A 23,693-nucleotide genomic window follows, 5' to 3' on the forward strand; every position below is an offset into this window, starting at 1 on the left:
AGAGAAACTTTCTAATGATGCCACCTGCATAGAGCCAATCTCTTTTTTGGTACAATTTAAAACAGATTCCAGAAAAACACGACCTTATCAAACTCTGTAGTGATCTTCAATTGAAATTAAATGTAAATTCCAAATCAGATATAGATGGATGTATGTTGTGCGATGAACTCGTAAGTCTGAAATCGTTTTTGCCTGATCAGAAAGTGGTTACTCCTGTTTTTGTTTTAAATTTTATCAAGACCGCAACTTACAAGAACTATATTCAAATGTTTGGATATCATTACGAATATTATTAACTATTCCCGTAACGGTTGCTAGTGGAGAGAGGAGTTTTTCTAACCTTAAGCTGATAAAAACCTATCTGCGATCGACAATATCGAAAATTAAATTGCTGAAAACATCGACTTTGATAACTTAATAAAAGAGTTCGGCGATAGAAAGGCTAGAAAAGTAAAATTTTATTAGTTTTTTTAATAAATGTTTATTTCTTTTCATAAATGGTTATTTCATTATTATCCTTCGCCTTTTTTCGTATGGGTTTAAATTGCAGTTAGGGGGCGCCGTAGAAATCTCGCCCAGGGCGCTGGTAGTACTAAAACCGGCACTGCCGACGGGTCTAAAACGGAAGAGGGGATTGGTGCAGGTGTCGCTGGGCCAAGCACCAAACTCTCCATTTCCATGGGAAGTTTCCCTAGCATTTTCCATCCGAGGTCTATGCTATAAGTCGGTGTGTAGGGATAACCCTCCAACGCAACTATCGCAATAAGAGTATTGCTATACTCTGCGATAGTCAGGCGGCACTAAGAGCGATCTCTGCCTATGAGGTCAGATCTCGTCTAGTGATGGAGTGTATAGAACGGCTGAACAGCCTATCGGAGCACAACCGAGTGCACCTTATCTGGGTGCCTGGCCATAGGGGTATAGCTGGGAACGAACTAGCTGATAAGTTGGCCCGCTCTGTAGCCTCTACAAAAATGGTAGGACCGGAACCATTCATAGCGGTTGGTCCACATACCATCAAAGAGCTCCTCCGTAGGGAGGAAAGAGCAGACAGGGAGATACATTGGCAACAACTCCAGGGTATGCACCATGCCAGACTGCTAATGGGGGGTTACGACTTCAAGCGGTTCAAAGCCATAATTAATCTCCCAAGGAAAAAATTCCGGCTACTGGTAGCATTCTACACCGGCCACTGCAGGCTCAAGAAGCACCTCTTCAACATGGGTATAGCCTCTTCTGCAAACTGCCGGTTCTGCGACATAGAGCCGGAAACCCCTGAACATCTGCTGATGAACTGCACAGCAGTCTGCAGACGCAGAATCAAGACCCTGGGATCCATGTTTCCACACAGGGATTGTATCGCCTCACTAGCACCCAGCAGAATTTTGGAATTTATCAACATGCTGGTCCTAGATGATACGATATGACTTAGGGGAGGGCACAATAGACCATAGGTCGCGGTGCATACCTCAAAATTAATCTAATCTAGTTTTTAGCATATAAGAAAGAAGTATTGTAACCATCGCGGCGAACGGACGTGTATATTTTATAGGAGTTATTATAAAATAAACTGTGAACAATACTTGTGTTGTGTATTTTAATATTTACATTGGATTTTAAAGGAAAACCCTACATATAATTAAGCAAGAGGGCAACGAGGTCACCTCAGTAGCAGATCATCGGGAGGCTATGACAGAAGTAAAGGATCACAGAAAGTTACGGAAGAGGAAGAAGACCCTACCAACAAACTAACGATTTTTCAAATCAATCTCCAGGAAACGAATCGAGCGCAGCATGATCAACTCAAGTGCACCACCCTGAGGTAAACCAAGTAAATAGATACGAATATGAAAACTCAAGCGATTATGATAATGTAATTAATTGGATTTTAGATAGTGGCTTTACAGAACACATAATTAAAAGCGATAAATATTTTGTAAGTTATGTAAATGTAAACAATTCTGATGATGTGAACACTATTTCTAATCCAATTGGCATTTCCTACATTCAATGTAAGCGAATCGCCTATAAACTTTATGACTTTTCTTGTTCAAATATGAACATGTGTGTTGGTGCCAAGGGACATCATTTACTCGGTGCATAGCAGTAATATTTATTAGTTTAAGTGTTAGTAAAAACATGAAATACCAATCATTATACAAAAGTACAGTCCACTAAAATATTTTCCCTCCGCAATATGTTCAAATATCTTTGAACATGGTTATTTTTGATATGCTGAGGTAGTACAAAACGTACATAATCGTATATACATAAACAAACATATAAACATATAATTAAAAATACAAACATATTTACTTAGGTTAAGATGTATTCATATGATAACTTGTTGACCTAAGATATACATTTATGCTCTATAAATATGTGCACTTGAGCGCATATACATATGTACACACAAATAAGAAACCCATGTCACATATCACATAAAATAGATAACATACGAACACATACACTACAATTAAAATAGTATATAAGAACAAACAAAATTAAAATAAAATCAGAATGAAAATATTCTCAACTCAAGAAAGTCGGTTTCTGTCCCCCACCAGCGGTAAGACATTTAGGAATCTTCATTGATTTTATACATTTTGTCCTTCGAGTATTAATAAAGAGCTCAGCCAAAATAAGCCCTGCTGTTAATAAAAATACAGGCAAATTAAAAAAAAAAAACAATAAGACGGGTGTATATTCCCGCAGTTTTAATTGATCACATAAGCCGTTTTAGAACTAAACGTAGTTTTGCCACTATGATGAACAAATCAAGAAGTTCAAGTTCAACCCCACGGCTTAGATAAAAAAACTTCCATTTTCATGAGGAAAATTGAAAACCTCAGAAGAATAATGGATGATCTTAGTATGAAAGAACAAAACAGCAATATTCACAAAAAGTATATGGAAACTATCTTTCTTGACATTCAAAATTGTCACAATAAATCAGACTTCATTAATGAAGAATTTGAGGACATGTACGAAGAGATAACTCGAGAACATTTCCAGAAGCTTAACAATTGTGAAAAAGAAATTACAAAAAGAGCCCGAAATTACTGACCGTTCTCTTCCCCGTGATGTGCTGTTTGAAAAATGCATTATAGAAGAAAAAGAGAACATAAATGACCAAACCAACACACAACTGAGGGATATAAACATATTTTAACTAAATCCGATCACTGTAACACTTTTTATAAAGCATTGAATGAAGAGCAAAAAAGCGGAAGGGAGATATATGACAACCTTATATATAATTTGATGAAAACACGTGAATTTATTGTGGACAAAAAATTAGTCATAAAGGCGGAACTAATTAATAGTACTTCCATATGAATACAATGGAAGAATATTAAGAGCAAAACTAAGAAAAGAATTTTTAGTTGACAACTGTGGACCTAATTCATACTTTTTAATATCACAAGCAGAATTAAATAGGTGTGCAAAAAGTCATAACAACCATTTAATATGCAAAGGAAAATCACCATGGCAACCTGCTTTAGATCAAACATGCGAACTTTCAGTATTATTAAAAAGCAGACTGTCAAAAAGGCAAAACTCAGATATTGTTTATTCCGATTCTTTCACTCAAAACGGGCTGTACAGCAAGATATGAAGGTATCACCGTATTCGGCATGCAAATATTTAAGATGCAGAGCGACATAAGTCCGAAGCTGGACCCGATTGTGACAACTATAAAGGAAATAGCAGAAGACGACATAACAACTCTTCAAATAAGCAGTATAATCAATAAAGAAGATCAAAGAAAGCTACGGGAAGACATTGTGAAGATCACCAACAACGAACTAAATTTAAGGGAATTAAATTTAAGAAATCATAGCGGACACCTCTCTTTAGTGTTAATAATAATTATAATATTATGCCTTTCAATACTATATTGCCGTTATAAATGTACCAGCACAGTACTGATAGAATCATTGTCAATATTCCTAATCACAAGTAGAATATTCATAACATACACAAACAGTCCACTAAATTTAAATTATAGTGCACCCCGCATATAAGAAACCCGCTTATAAGAAAATATCGTATATAAGAAACAAATTAAAAACACCGTGAACCATTGAAGTATTTTCAACCAAAAAAGACCGCTTAAAAGAAGACCGCTTATAAGAAAAAACCGGATAAAAGAAAAATTTTTTCATAACGAAAACTTGTCTACCTCTATAAAAAAAACCTCTTAATAGAAAAAATTGTAAAATGTTATGCTGACAATACTTTTCCTTGAAAGCATTGAAACCTATACGTGGCAACGCTGATATTATGACATTTGGAAAACAGCTGTTTTGCATAATTTTCTAAATATTATATAATATACTTTGTCCCTAAAAACAAAAATTAAAATATTGGAAGAAATGAAAAGTGGCAAAACCCGGAGCGAAATAACAAAAAAGTTTAATATCGCAAGCAGCACTCTTTCAAAAATTTTTAAGAAATCAGAGGAAATTAACCAGAAAAGTTACATTTGTAGAAACTTGGAACAAAAAAGAGCCAGAAAGTCAAAATATGAATCGCTTAATAAATCAATGTCGATGTGGTTCAATCAAATGATGGAGACCAACGCCCGAGTAACTGGTCCAGTGATTTCTGAAAAAGCACAGCAGTTTGCTATAAAATTGGGTATACCTGATTTTAAACCTAGTCCGGGCTGGCTCCAAAGGTGGAAAAAAAACGAAAATATACATTTTAGAAAACATCACGGTGAAGCTGCTTCCGCGGATAGTCAATCGGCTGAAGAATTTAAGCAAATGTGCTCCCACTTTTACTACAAAAGTATGCGTTAGAAGATATTTATAACGCTGACGAGACGGGTATTTTTTATAAAGCTCTGCCTACTGGGTCCTACGTTGCGGGAAGCCAAGCATCCAGCGGGTTTAAGACGCCAAAAGAGAGAATCACATTGCTTTTTATAACCAACTGTATTGGTACAAACAAATATGTGTATGCAATCGGCAAATATAAGAACCCAAGATGTTTTAGGGATCATTCCTATCCCGTACAAATTTAATAAAAAAGCGTGGATAACCAGTACTATATGGAGAGAAATTATAAAAGAGCTAGATGATAAGTTTACCATAAAAAATAAAAAGATATTACTCTTAATTGATAATGCTTCATACCACAAATTAGATTTTGAACCAAAAAGCATTGAAATTGTATTTATGCCACCTTGTACTACAAGTTTAATTCAACCTTTGGACCAAGGTATGTTATATTTGCCAATTTTAGTTCATACGAAATATTTTTTTCTTTTTTTTATATGTTACAGGAATTATCCAGTCCTTCAAATCACATTACAGAAAGTGCCTAGTCCGCAAACAAATTTTAGCTGCAGAGGGCGGAATAATGGCTAAATTTTTAAAAAGCATCTTTATTTTGAGGGCTTTGTATATCATCAAACGCACATGGTGGCTTGTCACTCCACAAACAATTCAAAATTGTTTTAAAAAGGCTGGAATTCACGATGGAATCCATGTGGCAGACTCATTAGATGATATTAATTCAAGTGATGTACAAGTATATTGTGGAACCGATGGCTTTGCTTCAGATGTTTGAGAGACTGTAGACTACGAAACTTTTTTTAAAAACATAGTTGATTTAGAAAAAGAGAACTGTTTCGGAGCTGCAAACGGAGATGATATAATAAATGAAATACAAGAAGATGAAATTGAAGAAAACTCTGCAGATAGTGCCATGCAGCCTAGCAGATAAGAAGCGCTGCATGCCTTGTTTATACTGAAGCAGTATTTAAATGACAATGATAACATAATAAACATTGAGCAAATTCTCTTTAATGAACGAGACAAATCACTTGTTCAAAAAAAAAAAAAATAACTATTTTGTAACTTCCCAATCAATTTGAAGCTTCCAATTACTTGGCTTAAAAATAAATTACCCTTTGAATGCGTTGATTTTGAAATAAATTTAATGTTTTGTTAATTTTTTTTTTTTGGGTCACAGAAGGTGGAATCTTGCTCCATTCTTTGATTAACGCAGCTTTCAAAGATTCTTTCCTGGTTTTTTGGTGTCTTCTGATTTTTCTTTCTAAATAATCCCACAAATGCTCGATAGGATTGACTTCAGGAGATTGGGCGGGTGTTTTTAATTGTTTGGGTGTCTTGTAAAGAAGCCATTCCTTAACGATGCGAGCGGTGTGTTTTGGATCATTGTCGTGTGGGAAGACAAATGATCCTTCAAGTCCCAATCTAGCCGCTTTGCTTTTAAAATGATAAGGTAATCATATTTGCTCATTGTATGCTCCATGAACACAAGATTACCAACTCCAGATGCTGCCATACATCCCCACACCATGAGCGACCCATCACCATGTTTTACCGTGGCAGTCATATTACATGGTTCAAGCTCAGTATTCACTTTTCTCCAAACTGTTTCATGTCCATCCGAGCCAAAAATATTGTATTTACTTTCGTCCGAGAAAATTACAGAATTCCAAAAATGTTCGGCCCTTTTTTCGTGCTCATTCACAAATTTCAATTTTTTTTGTCTGTTAGTGTTGCTATGAATGGCTTTTTGCGGACATTACGACCATGGTAGCCCAGCATCATACAGTACTCGACGAATAGTCTGGGGATTGCCGGTTTTACTAGTCTCGTTTTCAATCTCTGTACTCACTTTTGGTGCACTCTTCTTTGGGTTCACCTGTATCTCGCGTGTTATAATACGCCACTCGTTTGCATCAAATATTTTTGGCCGCCGAGATCTTTCCTTATTTTTTGTATTGCATTATATATTTGTATATTTGAACTACTTTTATTTGTTATTTTTCCAATTTGCCTCTGACTTTTTTGTTCTTTATGTAGTTTTATTATAACATCTTTTAAATCTTGTGATAGTTCTCTTCCGCGCGACGCCTTGATCAAAGTTTAAATTAAATTACGGCTAAAATTTTATTACAACTATTTAAACGAAAACATACTGAAATGGTAAATTGCATACATATTTATGTGACGTAATTTTTTGTGAGAAAATCAAACGGTTCTTTATAACGGGAAATGTGAATGCCATCGATCTATTATACTCAAGAAGGCGATGTTATGTGTAATTGTTATTGTAAAAAAAAACGAAAAGTTTTATTTTTATTTTGCAATTGATATGACTTTTTTTACACACATACATAGTGCATACTTATTTTTGTAATACACTGTATATTGATTTACATTTTCATATTTTAGTTTTTATTTTTTCCATTGAATATTTGTCCGAAAATGTCAAGACGTTTGAGGAGTGCGAATGTATTATTGGAGAAAATAAATGATATCGATGCAGAATGTTCTGAAGATGATCAAGAAATTCTGGATATGGAAATCGACAATACGGAAAATTATGATCCACTTGAAACCGTAAACTCGAACACCGATGATAACGAAGAGAATATTTCGAACGTATGTAAGTTAACAATAGTTAACTAAGCTAGTCTTTTGAGCTGCCAAAACTGCAATGTATGCAGTTTGATCGCGCATGATTTAAATGAACTGTATAACCAAAAGCCGCGATTCAACACCTTGCAGTAGCCATCGACCGGGTGACCGGTGGATGTAACGCAATACCTTGCACAAGCTTAGACTTCAGCAGAAATTTAGAAAAGCAGCGTCAATGGCAGTAGCGGAATAGTAAAAGTAGGTTATAAACAAGGGAAATGTAATTTTAATAAATCAGTTTTAGAACGGAACTCAAATGGTGTTTATTTAAAATAACTGAAAGCAATTGGGTAGTCGACAACACCGTCGCTACCGCATAAACGGAATTATAACAAAAAATAACATAAGCCGACCATTATACATATGTATTGCTGGAGAAAATGAAAAAAAATATTCAAGGAAAAAGAATATTATCTGAGTTCTACAGTGAGGTCAGTAAATCGTATTACAAAGATTTGGAAACTGCATATAGTCACATATTGATATACACTCACAACACCACATAATAAATATAACTAAACCTATGTAAGTTAGCACCAAATAAGCTATCCCTCCCTAATAATACCAAACTCTCAAATTAAACGTAAAGTGCAATACGACTCTTCACCTGAAGGCCATATTGCACGCGCAATTGAAAAGTGCTGACCAAACACTAGTTTCCTGTGGGAACGGAATGTCAACCGTTTCCCATAAACAACAGCGGCAGCGCTGCTTTAGAAGTTAAGCTTAATGTTAAGTAAAAATAGAATTAAGATATAGTGTTAATTAAGATACCACTCAATAAAGAAGCTATGCTTCACTAAAAAATATATTTTTATATTTTTTTACTGGTTTTAACCAAAGAAAACCTAACTTGTACAAGTGTCTCCGTGCACATCAAATTAGAATGTAAGAAATACCAAATTGAAAAATAAAAATTCAGCCTAAATGAAAATCTGAGCAAAGAAGCTTGCTTGTTTCTTTTATTTAACTCAAGATCAGTTACCCAGAATTGATATAAGATTATCATCCTAAACTGACAACAAAACTATATGCGATTGCAAGCACAATATATCGCGATAACGCACACATGCAGTTTGAGGCAACACATTATCATCACAAACTGGACCTACATCGAGAAGATACAACGAAGAAAGAAGGTACAATGCTAATGTACGAATCCGTAGCCAACACCAACCACGTCCAGAACCGATGGAAGTAGATGATTCCCACCAAAACATGCGTTCAACAGTTCAGCATAACGACCAACACAATCAAAGGATAACTCTCAACAGCGTCAACAATACAATAATAATAATCCATCAATAAGGGGTACACATTTCGGTGCAGCTCAAAAGTATATTTTTAATGACTCATATCGTGTAAACGATATTAACTAGCGCGTACGTTAAATCTAAAAATGGTGAAGTACAGTTCGATGGCTGTAACGAATTTGTGTGAAGTGTTACGAGGACTTTGTAAGATGAACGGTATTGTAGTGCATTAGACGACGAAGGTAATGAGGTTACCGCGATGAAATGGCTGACGCGGATGATTCTATGGTGCCTATGTTAACTTCGTCTTCCCCAACGAGAAATCTAATTGCCTGGCGCGAGTTAAATCGAAGGCCAGAGACAAAGAAAGTATTACGGCGAGTATTTGCTTGTGAAAAATTGCAGTGCGAGTGTAATAGTGACAATCCAAACAATCAAAAACAAAGCATTACCGCGGGTAATTACTTATGAACAATAGACAGTGTAACTGCCTGGTTTGAGTGTATAACGAAGGACAGTGACCGTATTGTTTACGAACAGTTCAGGCACCGGTTTTGTGTGGACCGCAATAAACTTGAAGGCCACTGACAACATTGTTGTAGTGCGATTACAAACTAGATCGCGAGTATTTCGTGTTGTGTAGTGCAGGTACGCGATCGCGAGTGTCCCGTCGGTCGGAGAAAAATGTCTCCACCACGAAGGCGAAGAGCGAAGGCACCCGCCGAGAGCGATGACTCTGACCCCGTAATGATTACGGCAGCGTCATCGGAGGGCGAAGAGGAAGTGGAGCAACCGCTGAAGCCTCCACCGCGCAGAAAGGCTAGCTTGGGCTCTCCACCGTTGGGGAGGTCGTGTGAGAGCGCCAGCGAGACGGGAGCGGCAAAACCCGTAGCCGGAGCAGCGAAGAATGCAGAAAAGGAGGCAGGAGGAAGCCGAAAGCGAGAAGAAAAGAGCAAAGGTAATAAAGGGGTGTTTATTGCAAATAAGGGGGGTGTTGTTGGGGGTGGTGCTATCAGCCATGTTGCAGCTATGAAAGCTGTAACAGCTGAGGTTAGTGCGGTGGTTTTCGGGGGGAAAAACATGGAGCTTTCCGACATGAAGGGTCTTATGGAGCTTGCCTCGAAGTACGAGGCACTCCTTATGACAATAATAGCGGAGAACGCGCATCTTCACGGGCAGGTGGATGCCCTTAAGGGAGGTTGTGGGGGACCGCGACTTCGGCGCCTGCCCCTCCTGCACCCGTGCTGGAGGCAATAGCGCCGATGTCGCCGAAGCCAGTAGAAACCTGGTCGGTTGTGGTGAGGAGCAAGGGGCCTGCAACTTCCTCCAAGGAAGTCATAAAAAAGGTGGTTAAGGAGGTGGGTCCTTCACTCGGCGTAAGGATCCACGAGGTTAGGCCGATAAAGGGCGATGGTGCAAGGTGTACACACTGAGATCTCCCCTGATGAATTCATGGAAGAACTCTTCAATATTAATATCAGTCCTGAGGCAAAGAAATCCGATGTTAGGTTGGTCAGTCGCCCCTGGAAGGTGGCGCCGGATGTTAAAACCAACGTCGTGTTGGAGGGTTCGGAGAAAGTAATGTCCGCTCTCTTGGAAGCGAGAAGGTGCTTTATTAAGTGGTTTTCCTTCCGAGTGCGACCGGATAGCCCTGTTGCCGGCTGTTTCCGGTGTATGGGCTTTGACCATCGAGTGGCGGAATGTAAGGCCAAGTCCGATGTCTGCCGAGACATTTGAAATCGGAATGTAGAGAAGAAACAAAATGTTTCAAATGCAATGGCAGCGACCACATTGCGAAAAAACTGCACAAAGCATAACGTCAATTTCGATTAAAACAAATATTAGTAGGTGGGAACAGTGTAGACTCCCTTGTGGATACGGGTGCGGGCGTCTCGCTCATGAATTTCAGCATTTACAAAAGAATGTTCCAGCAATATCCTCTAAAACGCAGCACCATCAAGTTATATGGCTGAGGGATTAAAAACACAGAAGTTCGATGTACATTTTTCGCTATAATTGAAATTGATGGATTGAAAACAGAGCACACATTTCTAGTTATAGATGATAAAAACATGATGTTCGATGCGTTAATAGGATTTGACCTCATTGCAAAATTCACGTTGACACTATGTACGAACGGGTATACATTCACGCAGAAAGACGAAAATGTGAACGTAGCAGTTGTTTGCAACGTGCAAGTTGCAGAAGAAATTAATGTTCCACCCAAATTTAAGGCCGCCAGAAGAAAAATTTCTCATCCAATTGAAAATAATTCCAAAAGATGATAAAATTTATTTTAAAGAAAACTCCAGTCGATTGTTGGCGATAGAAAACGAAGTAGTCAAGAATCAAGTCGCTGACTGGTTACAGGAGGGTGTCATTCGTGAATCTACCTCAGATGTTGCAAGCAAAGTGGTACTTGTAAAGAAAAAAGATAACACGTTCAGAATGGTGCGGGTCTATCATGGTTTGGGGGTGTATCACCAAAAATGGTATAGGTCGTCTGGTACATATTGATGGAATCATTCGTAAGGAGTCATGTCAAGGCGCAGCTAGCGAAGTACCCTAATCCTCCTAAGGGGGTAACCGATTGAACGCTTTAAAAAATAAAGCTAAGGGTTTTTGGACCAAGTATTAATTTTATGATTTTTCATAGTATTATGTTTTAATATCATATTGAGTGCAAAACTGTAACATTGAGTGTTTTTGGATTATTACTTTTAAACATATTGAGCTGCTATTAAATTACCATGTTTAGTTACTTTAATAAAGCTAAGGCTACAATTAATTGAAAACATAAATGGAATCATTAAAATTGTTGTTTATTTTGGTTTTCGGCGTCATTTTAGAATGGATCACTGTGGAGTGATCGTCACTGTAAGTGCGTTAGATGCACTAAGTCACATAGTGAATCTAAAAAGTTGTAAAATATCAATCCATTGGTATCTGAAGTATGCAATAAAAATAAAATACATATTTACACATATGTACTATGAGCATATACACATATACATATATACGTAGTTAAGAGATTAGAATTAAAAAATGTATTGAAGAAAAAAATTTTAATAAATAAAGATCAGAGTCAAAAGTGAACTCTAGCGTGCAGAACAAATTTAAAGTTTTTCTGTACTTGGGTCTTCGAGCCGGATAGAGAGCTCAGTCAAAATAAGCCTTGTCATTAAAAAAAGTGCAGGCAATATAAAAATTACAAAGTCATGTTTGAGAAGCATGCAAGTTAACGGCAGCCTTCACACATTAGCTTTAATCTAATTATAAACAAAAACTGTATCTTTGCACTTAGCAATAATACAGCTTCTTAATAAGCATCTTTGCTTATTTAAGCAGCCAATATTCTTTTCATTAAGCTAAGACCACCCATACAATGTAAACAATAAAACCAATTACTGAATAAGCGAATATTGTAACTAACACTTATTGTAAGAATTAAGCAAATAAGAAAATTGTATAAATAAGAGTAAATTGAAATAAAGAGATTCAGTTATCCATCAGGATCACTCAAACCATCATATTTGATTTCTTCCGTGCGTTCGCTGAAAACCATATATTTTTTAATACTTCTTAATCGAAGGAAGTTACACCAGAGAACTTAAAACAATGAGAAGGTGCAGGTTCGACAGCGAACAATTTGTAGGAATTTATCAAGGAGTTCACCACAGATGCACGAGAAACAAATAACATTTTTCGCTTTTATAACAGCGGTGAATCTGTAAACATACGCTCTCTTAACATAACCAAACGGCGAATATTGAAGAGAATATAATATGTATGCCAAACTGGGAATATTGATATGCTATTTAAAAAAATTACCGTTTTCTTTAAAAAATTAAGAAAAAAAAGTGAGATGCAGCAAGACACCGGCAGATAAGAGGGATTGGAGGAGTGATACTTAACCGGGGTTTACTGTATACATAAATCAGAGGAATATTGAATATTTTCTTTAAAAAGTTTCTTGAATTGTAAATCGACAAATATACTATGTTGTCACTTTTATTCTAAAATATTTTAATACTCATATTTGAGGGGTTGTCACTTTTCCCTTCTAGAGGGAATATCAGAAATTTGTTCAATTTATGATTTTTAGCTTTTGCCATCGTCGCGAAAAGACGCTTGTAGGCAAACGCATGCTAAGGCGTTTGCTTTTATGAATGAAACGACTTAGCTTATTGCTTGTGCGCCAGCGTTCATGAATGAAAATGTTGTTGGTGTGTGATTTACTACAAATGATGCTGATGCTATTTGAGACAATTGTTGTTTTTGTACAACAATGTTTGTATTTTTCCTATTGGCTGACGTACTTACATTTGTACGCTTAAATGTATGTAGATTTGTGTATGCATTACTTATTTTGCGCGGTCATATGCATATTTGTACATACATACTTACATATAGAGCAGTGCGCTCACATGTATTTATTGATAATTGATAATATATTATTATATTATATAATATAACATATTGATGCACATACATAAATTATTAATTCTGTAAAAATTGAAATTAGAAAATTATGAAAATAGTAAAATATCATTTTTTGCATAATCTTTCACATTTTATCAATGTAGCATTTGTGCAAAAAAATAATAATTTATCAATTTTTCATCATAAAAATCGTTTATATGGCAAAAAATAATCATGCATATGTGAAGTGGCATTTGTATTTCTTGTTTTCTCATTAATTTTATTTCATTTTTCTCTTTATATTGGTAGATACGTATTTTGTCAGAGAACGTAGTTAAAAATTCTCATTTCTGTTAAATAACAGCAAAACTATACAGAAAGTGGTGAACTCCTTGATCTCAAATTTTCAGCCAACCAATCGAGCATCATACAAAATTCAATTTGCACCTTCTCATTGTTTTAAGTTCTCTGGTTTCACTTATACGACAATATAACGCAACGCCATGTCAGTAAGTCAGCTACTTCTAACTTACAAGGAACGCTGAAACGAATACGACACAAAACGGAACATCGAATACATAGTCAACAGTTAGCCTCGAGGACGCCTGCTGTTGTTATAAAAGACTATACAACACATGTTAAACTCTTTTCTCCTGCTGGCAGCCACCGCGTGCGCATCGTGCTTTCGCTATAGCACAATAACCACCACATTTTTGGTAAATTTTTAGCTTGCTTTTGTACAGCTCTGCAATTGTTTGATACTAATTTTTTTCAATTTGACGATCGCTTACGTAACTCGCTTGGTTCACGTTATCGCGAGTGCACTTTATTTCTTTACTCATCATCGACCACTCGATTTTGTAGTTTTATGAATTATTTTTCGATGAAGCTAAAATTTTTAAAAGTGAAAATAAAAGAAATAAAAAGAAAAAATGCGTTTTCGCAAAATTCAGAAGTGGGATAACAGATACAATTTTTGCAGATAGCAATCTCAATTATCTCTTGAGATTCACATCGTAAAGAAAACTATTTCTACCTTCCATAACATTTATGACAAAAAATAAGAAGAATAATAAGAAAAAAATGCGTTTTCGCAGGAATCAGAAATGGGATAACTGATAACATTTTTAACACGATTTAGGTTGCTCCACATGTACATATGTGGGACGAAGAAATGCGACCGCGCGGACTGAACGACTTTGACATAAGATAACACTGACTAAACGAAAGGGATGAGAACAGAATAGACAAGAAACCGACATGATGAGATGGATAATGGACGTCCTACAGTGAGACAATAAAACGAGAATTGAGGTTAAAGTGAAGAGTGTAATATAGAAGAAAACTAAGAAATCAAAGTGTAAATGTATAAATCAAACTATAAATAACATTCAAATAAATACATATAATCAAATAAAGTAAGGATATAAACAAAGTCTTTACATGTATGCGTATAAAGAATACTACAATTATTCGCTAAGTTTATCTTAATATTCTGATCAGGATCACCAATTTTAAACAATTTCCACAATCACCAAAGTTAGCAGTGGCAACTCGATATAGTTAGCTACGTAGGAGTCTGTCTCAACTAAAGCATAGACTGACCCGGTCAAGTCATGCGTTAGCGTTAGGACACCAAACTAAACCTACCCATTAGAAAAGAAGATATATTCACGGAAATGTCTGAACGGAAACGCCGTGAAGCCAATGCTAATGCGCTGAACATTCCTGAATCAGACAAAGCTGTGGGTAAATACCGTTTAGACTCTAAACTTTAGAGGATGACAGGGCAAACTTAGTAACTGCTCTGCCATACAAGGCAATATACAAAGCCCTCCCATAAATAAAATTACAGGTGGCTAAATAAACTATGTATAAGCCTTCATCAGCGAACATCCCTATACAAGCACCACACACCACTTCACAAGCAACACTAATACATTCTAACACACCACAACAATACCATCCACTCCCGAAAGCACCACACACCAATACATACAACTTCACACAACTCTCCGAGGGCTCCCAACACACACCACACCCACGATCTCCCCACTCTACCCAGCCAACAAAAGGGATCGACGACTGGATACGGAATCTTCTTTTCGACTAAGCTAAGCTTCTAACCCAAGCAAACAAATTAAAATAGTTTTTTGGAGTTCAACAATGTTTTTTTTAACTAATTGCACTGTTTTCATTACTCACTGCTATTTTTTTGAACAGCTGTAAACAGCACTTTTTTGTTTAAATTAATAATGTAAAAAAATTAACAACATTTTGAATAATAAATTGATTTGTTTTTGTTTAAAATAATCACATAGTTAAAATAAAATTATATTTGTGAACATTCATTTACTTTTTGATTTATAAAATTAAGTTTAAAGTTGCAGCTCATGAGAACTGCTATTTTTATGAACACAGCTGTACATCGTTTTTCAAACAATTTTATAATTTCAAAGACTTTATAATAAAATTGCGGATTTGAAAATCCTTTATATACATTTTTCATATCATATTTATTCTTTTTATTCGGGAGCAGGTGAAAGTGAAAGTGGTGAGTGTTTTTTGTGCAACTTAGCAACAAGCTAAATAACAGGCAAATTTAAAAAAGATACAAGTAGATACCATCCACACTATTTCTTTTGAAAGAATTGAAAAAATGGACGCTCCAATTTCAGGCACCAGTCAATAGTAAACGTACCATGAGAAAAGGAAAATAATAGCGAAATAAAAATTAGAATGAATATATTCTCACTCAATAAAAATTCTGTATTTGTCACCTACCAGTGGTAAGATATTAAAGAAACTGTATTGAGTATTAATACTGCGTTTTCGCAGAAATCAGAAGTGGGATAACTGATTAAATTTTGAGCAATTAGTGTTCTCTTTAACACTTTGAAATCGTGAAGAAATCCATTTTATGAATAAAAAGAAAAAATGCGTTTTCGCAAAAATCAGAAGTGGGATAACTGATTACATTTTTAACGGTTATTATTTTCGTTTTTTTTTTTTCAAAAATGAACATGTACGTAGGATACCAAGCAACAGTGCAATACATCTGGAGAAAATTAATATGGTCGATATATGTAGATATGTCTACATGGAACCTGGTACTGCATTACAATATGGAGTCCTACTTTAGCCAACGGAAAGGAATTGCCGATTACATCGAGCAACTGAAAAAGTAATGTTACCTGCTCACGAATTTTGACGCAGCACTAGAAAATAGGTTCAATGCGTTGGAATAGATGATTTGTTACTGCAACCAAGAAGGAAAAATCTAACGCCGTTTGAATTTGCAGTATCTATTCAACTCATTCTGTATGGAAAAATGGATGAGGATGATCAAAAGCAGCTACTGCAAGATGTAACTGATATATTAAAACACAAGAATTTGAAACAATTGATCTAGAAGCAAACATCTATTATCGACTCATTGTTTAATATTAGGAAAAAATCTTGAGAAGTGCAAGAAACGTTCATAAAGATGAATGGACAACTGAAAATATTTTACTCCGAATTATTTATCTCCTAAGTTGACACTTTCCGGAGCCCAAAAGGACGAATTATTAAAAAATGTACAACCTGATGAGAGGGAAATGAATTATAAAGATTTACGTTATACAGAGTAATTCCAATTCCGTTTCAACATGGGCAGCAACTTATTTACAATTTCGGTCTGGCAGCATACAATTTGCTGCAGCAAGCAGAATTGGATATGTAGGATAGAAGCCTAAACAGCTATTACATAAGTAAGGCAAGCTGGCTACTGAAATCATCCGCATAACAGTTAGGCGAGATCATAATGTTACGCGACATTGGGCTAGCTATTGGATAAGCCTCCAAACTTGTCATAGTTAGGTTGGGTTGGGTTGAGTTGGGTCGTTGTTATCATCGCTTCGTTTCTATATTCGTATTCTTTAAGTATATCGTAACGCCTAAGAAAAGTTATCGAAATTTTAAATTAAAATGAAAAACGTATGGTAACGCCCAATAGCGCCATTGTATCTGAAGTTTTTAATTGGTGTTTTAAAGAAAATTTTTAACCTTTTTGGGAATTTAAGTACATAATAAATATATATACATATAAAAGTCGCTAGAGGGAGAAGTGTGAACATCTTTACTTTTTTACTCCTGTTATAAATTACATATTTTTGCTATTAATTATTCAAAATAAATAAATTAATTAGTTTAACTGTGTAATAGTGTCTACGACTAAATAATATAAACAAACTGAAATCACGTCGACAAGTAGCTGATCTAATATTCCTTTTTAAAGTCTTAAATTAAGTTTTTTTCGAAATATCCCTCCAAAAAATATCGAAATCCAATGGTTTTATCCCCTTTCTTAAACCTTTGGCATACGCAGGATTTTTCCAGTAATTATTCATATTCACTTCTAATAGTCGAGTTCGTTTCTATCCCGCTCTCAATTACTAAAACTACAAGGAACGACTGATACTATGTCGTTATCATAGTTTATTTCAAAATGGGGAAACACTTTCATGTCTACGTATAAATAATACTATTTTGAAAGTCGTAAAAATTTTAGCACTTTTGCATATTAAATGATAACAGACAAACATGCAGTTCTGTTTTCGCAGCTTAAATGAGTCACAGTTTGTACACTGATGTAATATTTAAATTTAGCAAATTCCAGCATTTGCAAACAATTGAATAAATATTATAAACTTTTCACGCTACTCATAAATTTGAATCATATGCTAATCGCTGTGTCAGATGTGACAATAGTCAAAGCAATCTGCTAAACATCTTTGTAAACAAAATATTCAGTAGAGTCCGGCGAAATCTACTTTCACCATACCAATGGGCGATTTTAAAGGGTATATTTTAAAATATAAATACATGCATAAACATATTCGATAAATTATTTTATAAATAAGATGCGGCAAGTAAACAAACCTGTCAAAGTTGCAATAAAATAATTAGAGAAAATACTAGTAGCATCGGCTGCTACAGTGCCACATATACGTATAAACGCACTCTTAGTTTTAATTTTGCTAACTTATCTCTTTCTTTGCATTGCACTAATTACAACAAATTCTCTCTCATATTGTTTGTTAAACTAACGGAATTTCGTATTGAGTGCAAACCCCCACTTTTGTTGTTGTTGTTATATTTAAATCGTTGCATTTTAAATCAAATAGCAAAAACAGGCACATATTCGTTTAAACGCATCTGATTAGAGAAGCCGACAACGGGTTTGTGATTAAAAATAAAAAAAAGTTTTTCAAAAAAGTTGTTATAATATCTTTTTTTTTAGGTTTTATTAAAATGCCAAAAGGCAGTTACTTAAACGACAGTGAAAAGGTCCAAATCAACCTGTACCACAAAGAAGGTTACTCAAATCGAGAGATTGGGCGAAGAATCGGAAGATCAGAGGCAGTTGTGCGCTCCTTTTTAAAAAAAGGTGAGAATTATGGCGTAAAAAAGCCCACGAAAGGCAATAAAAAACTAAATTCACGCCAAATAAACCAAATTAAAACGGAAGCCACAAAACATTTTTTGAACTCCACTCAAATAAAGGAGAAGTTGGATTTACCGGTGACAACAAGGCACATTGCACACATTTTACGCATGTCACCTAACGTAAAATGAAAAAAACCGGTGTGCAAGCCTGTATTGAAGCCGCACCACAAACAAGCTCTGTTAGACTTCGCCAAAGAGCACATGTAGTGGTCAATAGAGTGGGACAATGTTGTGTTTTCCGATGAAAAAAAGTTCAACCTGGATGGTCCAGACTCGTACAGTTGTTACTGGCATGACTTGCGTAACAATGACGTCCGTATGTCAAAGAGAAACTTTGGTGGTGGCAGCCCTATGGTGTGGGCTGCTTTCTCATCGAGAGGAAAAGCAAAAATTTGCTTTGTGCCGCCCAAAATGAACTCAAAAATATACACAGAATTGTTGGACGACGCTCTCATTTCATTTTTGGAAGATAAAATTGATGAAGATAGCATTTTTCAACAAGATAACGTTGCCATCCACGTCTCTAAAGAGTCTCTGAAATGGTTTGAAGAGCACAACATCTCACTTATGAAATAGCCTGCATGCAGTCCTGATTTGAATCCAGTGGAGAACCTTTGGGGGGCACATGTCGCGAAAAATCTACGCACAAAAAGCTCAAGGACACCTCTTTAAAACAACACTTGAGCTCAAATTGGCTATTAAGGAGGCTTGGGAAGATTTGGACCGGACGCTGCTGCAAAATTTAGTGGACTCGATGCCAAACCGTATTTTTGAGGTTGTAAATAGAAATGGAGGACCAATAAATTATTAAAAATTAAGTTGATGCGTTTAAACGAATATGTGCCTGTTTTTGCTATTTGATTTAAAATGCAACGATTGTGGGGGTTTGCACTCAATACGAATTTCCGTTAGTTTAACAAACAATATGAGAGAGAATTTGTTGTAATTAGTGCAATGCAAAGAAAGAGAGAAGTTAGCAAAATTAAAACTAAGAGTGCGTTTATACGTATATGTGGCACAGTATGTTTGTAAAAAGTGGTATCACAAGAAGTGTAGTAGCTTAAGTGAAAAAGAATTTAAAGATTATCTCGCTGAGTTTCGTAATAAAGGTTTTACAGCTTGGAATTGCTCGACACTCAAGTGAGAGGTTAGTATTATTGAGTCGGATGACGAATTCGATGTGGACGATGGACAACTCACAGCTTTGTCTACTAGTCCTGATGTAATTGAACCTATGTTCATTAAATATCTAGCATCATTTAAAAAAATGGATAAACTAGAACTCAATGTCACTGGGTTGCGTAATGACTTGAACAAATTCATGGAACAAAATAATAAAATAGCCCAGCAGCAGAAGCTAATGATAGAGAAAAATGTAAGAGCAACTAGATTCAATCAGTAATTTCAATGGGGATCCCAACTTTCTAATTTTTGAACTGAACGAGCGTAAGAAACGTGAGTCTGAGGTCGTTATTTTTAATGTACCGGAATATAAACGCTCATGACTTAAAGATCTGCAGGAAGATAAATAGCGATGATGATATGGATACTCTACAGCGTGATATCAACACACTCCATAGTTGGTGTCAAAAGAATAATTTAAACTTAAACAAGAACAAGTGTGTGGTTCTATGTCTCTCTAGCCCAGCAAACCCACCTCCAGCAACCTATAATCTCAATGAGCACCAACTATCTGAGGTATCATCAAGAAAAGATTTAGGCATTATTTATTTATTTAAACGCCAATCGGCAATATACATAGATATAATAAAGAATTCAAGTATTATACAAAAGTAGCTAGGGTATATTAGTGTAATATCTGAAAAAATTTTAAAATAATTGTAAGTTAATATGTAACTCAGACTTGATTTAGATGTAATTCAGACGAGCAGGTGTCTCTTGGTGGTTTCGGTAAAAGCAGCGTATGTTCCTCCATAGGGCATCCAAATGTGTGCGCTGTGTACCAGGATTGAAGGTTGCAATACCTGGGTCATTGCTATTCGATGGCGCGTAGATGCTGTAGAAGAAGGACGCAAAGAGGTTACTGATACCTGGTCCCGTATCTGCTGAGCGGTCATTCCAGGCTACGGAAGATGGTATTGATTGATAGCGAGACGTTTTGTTCTGACAATTTGCTTACCTCTTTTCTTAAGTCCTTGATTTCACTTACAACTGATTTTTTTAGGTCCCTGAACTCACGTTCATAATTTGTTGTAAAACGTTTAAAGTGTCTCTTGAGTAAGGTTTCAATATCCTTTGACGGTGGCGGATCATCTGATGCCTCCTCATCGGAATCCAATACATCACATGTCTTAACACTAATGTCACTTGCAAATGAGTCACAGTTCCAAACTGTTTCTTTTTTCTTAATGCTGTTGGCGATGGATTTAAACTCATCGGATGAAAGGTTGGTGCACTTTGAGTGAAACCAACGTCGACAAGCCGCACATTGAATACTTGGCTGCGTTTTATCCCGGATTACGTCTGAGCAATAACCACAAATCTGTTGTGTTGTATTTACTTTTTTGGGTGGCATTTTGTAAGTACACGATACAGGAAAAAAGATATGTTCCAAATAATTCCGGAGTAATTTTTTATTTTCGTGTATTATCAATGCATTCATTCACTCTATGATGTCTAATTCACAATCAATGTTAATGTTTGTTATGCTTTTTATTATTACACCTCACAATATTACGTCGCACACACCTTTCTTTGTTGTACGAAATTCAATTATGGTTCAATATCAAAATTTAATCGAACTTTTCTTTGTACATCCTTTATATTTTTTTATAAGAATTATTATTTCCTTTTAAGGAAACTTATATGAGGCATTAATTTAATATTCTTTCACTTTTATATATACGATTGATGTAATATTTTCAGATATTACGCGCACTTTTCACTATGCACACTGCACATGTTTACAGCAGTTAACATAGATTTGTTTTTCATGTCATGTGGACAAGATAACGTCTCATGTCTTCAAAACATTCGGCTTCTGATTCAGGACGGGCAAAGAGTTTAAAGATGTCTACACACTTATACACATATTTAAAACTCAAGTACGTTCTATATTGGAATATAGCTGCATTATCTGGTCATCTCACACTCAACAAATGATTGATAGAATTGAAAAAATACAAGGGAAATTCTGCAAATTTCTAACATATTATATGTACACACTAGGGACCCATTTAACAACAGATGAGGTGTACAGTCACTTCAAGATCAACAGTCTGTTTAACCGTCGTCAAGCTGCTGATTTAACTTTCTTCTTCAAGTCAATCCACGCCCACCTCAACTTCAGCACTCTATCTGCAAACGGATCACAAACGCAGATCATTCTCGGACAACGTACCGACGAGGATACCACTGGACCAGTCTCAGTGTCTAATCAAAGAAAGAGACACCCATTTCGGAGCATCAATTTTCTGTTCCTATCTGTTAATTAAATTCACTGTTATTAAATCCAATAATTGAAAACATAAATGGAATCATTAAAATAGTTGTTTATTTTGGTTTTCGGCGCCACTTTAGAATGGACCACTGTGAAGTGTTACAGCATTGCTCGTCACTGTATGTATTTACGATAGAGGTGTCTGCTAATCCAAGAGATCAGATATTAATGGAACAGTATTAACACTGCGTTTTCGCAAAAATCAGAAGTGGGATAACTGATAAAATTTTTAACAGTTACTATTACTGCTTAACACATTCTCAGTCTCTAGTCTTTGAGATTCCCATCGTGAAGAAATCTATTTCAACACTCGAGAACATTCTTGGGTAAAAAAAGGATTAAAAAAAAAATGCGTTTTCGCAAAAATCAGAAGTGGGATAGCTGATAAAACTTTTAAGTTAATATTATCGTTTAACGCATTCTCATTAACTCTGTGAGATTCACATCGTCTGATTAATTATTGTATTGTTCACATGCTTGGACAACTTGAACATTGATCGTAGGCTTTAATATATAACGCTAAGCTATATGCGCGCGCTTTCACATAATTCAATATAATAACTGATTGAATATTTAATTCTGCTCCAAATCAAATAGCAAATTTGTGAATATAATTGCCGAGAGTGTTGTTGGCAGCGGTGAAGCCACGTTATAGGTATATCAGCAGCAAATTTTTGTTAAGCATCTGCAACAAATGGTTACTTCGCCAGTTACTAATCGATTGAAACAATTTATAAACCAAAACACTGAAAAGTGGGCAAACAGTGGCCTGAAAAGAGATTTACACAGTTGAAATACACTTGGTCCACAATCAAAAGACATGGAGAAAGATAAGATACTGATAAGGAAATTTGATGAATTTTCCGAATGATTTGTTGCAGCCGTAACCGACATGACGAACACTGTCGTTTGCAGTGCATAAGTCCGCACGAGGAGGAAATGAACAAATTAACTTATAAAAAAATTTAAAAAATGTTACCAAAATTAGGACACATGAATTGCTCTCTAGGAAAAATGGCGGACACTCAAGTGAGTCCACTGTAAGGGAAACAACGAAAAAATGGAATCAAGGTCGAATTACTTAAAAATCACAACCGTCAAATCAGGATACAGATGTTAAGAATACTATCATAAACTAATTAATTTTCATTTCGATTAAATCGTAACTCAGAATACGAAATCCAATTGATGAGCAGAACTCGGGAAAGTAATCGAAATGCAGAATGAAAATGTTTTAAAGCAGTGTTTTTGCAAAATTTATAAGTATATGACGCAATACAGTTCCAAAAGTTCACATCTGTCATAAGGTACCGGTTGTATCGTAAAACTACTCAGTTAACATTAATAACATAAAAAAAACCAAGTACACTTTTGAATAATGGAACAACTAATTTAAAATGCATAAAAAATAATTAACTAAAATTCATTTGTAAAATACATTTTCTCACTGACATACACCTACGAAACATTGGAAGTGAGTTTTTCTGCTAATGTATAAAGATATTAGACGTATTCCTAATTTAATAAATCATAATATCAGTCTTTTACCATGACCTGCAGTTTGACTAGAGGTATTGCATTTTGTATGGTGCTGCGCAACAATAA

The 23,693-nt window shown here is 35.5% G+C and overlaps 2 protein-coding genes across 3 annotated transcripts in view; one reads left to right on the plus strand and one right to left on the minus strand.

Moving 5' to 3' along the window:
• LOC106626964 (poly(A) RNA polymerase gld-2 homolog B) overlaps positions 1 to 23,693 on the minus strand; it is a 39,090-nt gene that overhangs the window by 7,120 nt on the left and 8,277 nt on the right. The window contains exon 11 of one of the 2 annotated variants that reach the window (XM_070110341.1): positions 22,126 to 22,857. The exons of the other annotated variant lie outside the window; for it this stretch is intronic. The gene's annotated coding sequence lies outside the window, so the exon portion shown is untranslated. Of the gene's footprint in view, positions 1 to 22,125; positions 22,858 to 23,693 lie in introns of those variants that run through there. 2 annotated transcript variants of the gene reach the window in all.
• Positions 2,776 to 5,951, plus strand: LOC138857526 (uncharacterized; the record flags this gene model as incomplete). The annotated part of the gene is made up of 3 exons (XM_070110317.1): positions 2,776 to 3,061; positions 3,541 to 5,229; positions 5,294 to 5,951. Coding segments are annotated over 2 exons (774 nt in total), but the record flags the coding sequence as incomplete, so codon positions are not given.

This window comes from Bactrocera oleae, chromosome 5, assembly GCF_042242935.1.
Source record: "Bactrocera oleae isolate idBacOlea1 chromosome 5, idBacOlea1, whole genome shotgun sequence".
Taxonomy (NCBI): domain Eukaryota; kingdom Metazoa; phylum Arthropoda; class Insecta; order Diptera; family Tephritidae; genus Bactrocera; species Bactrocera oleae.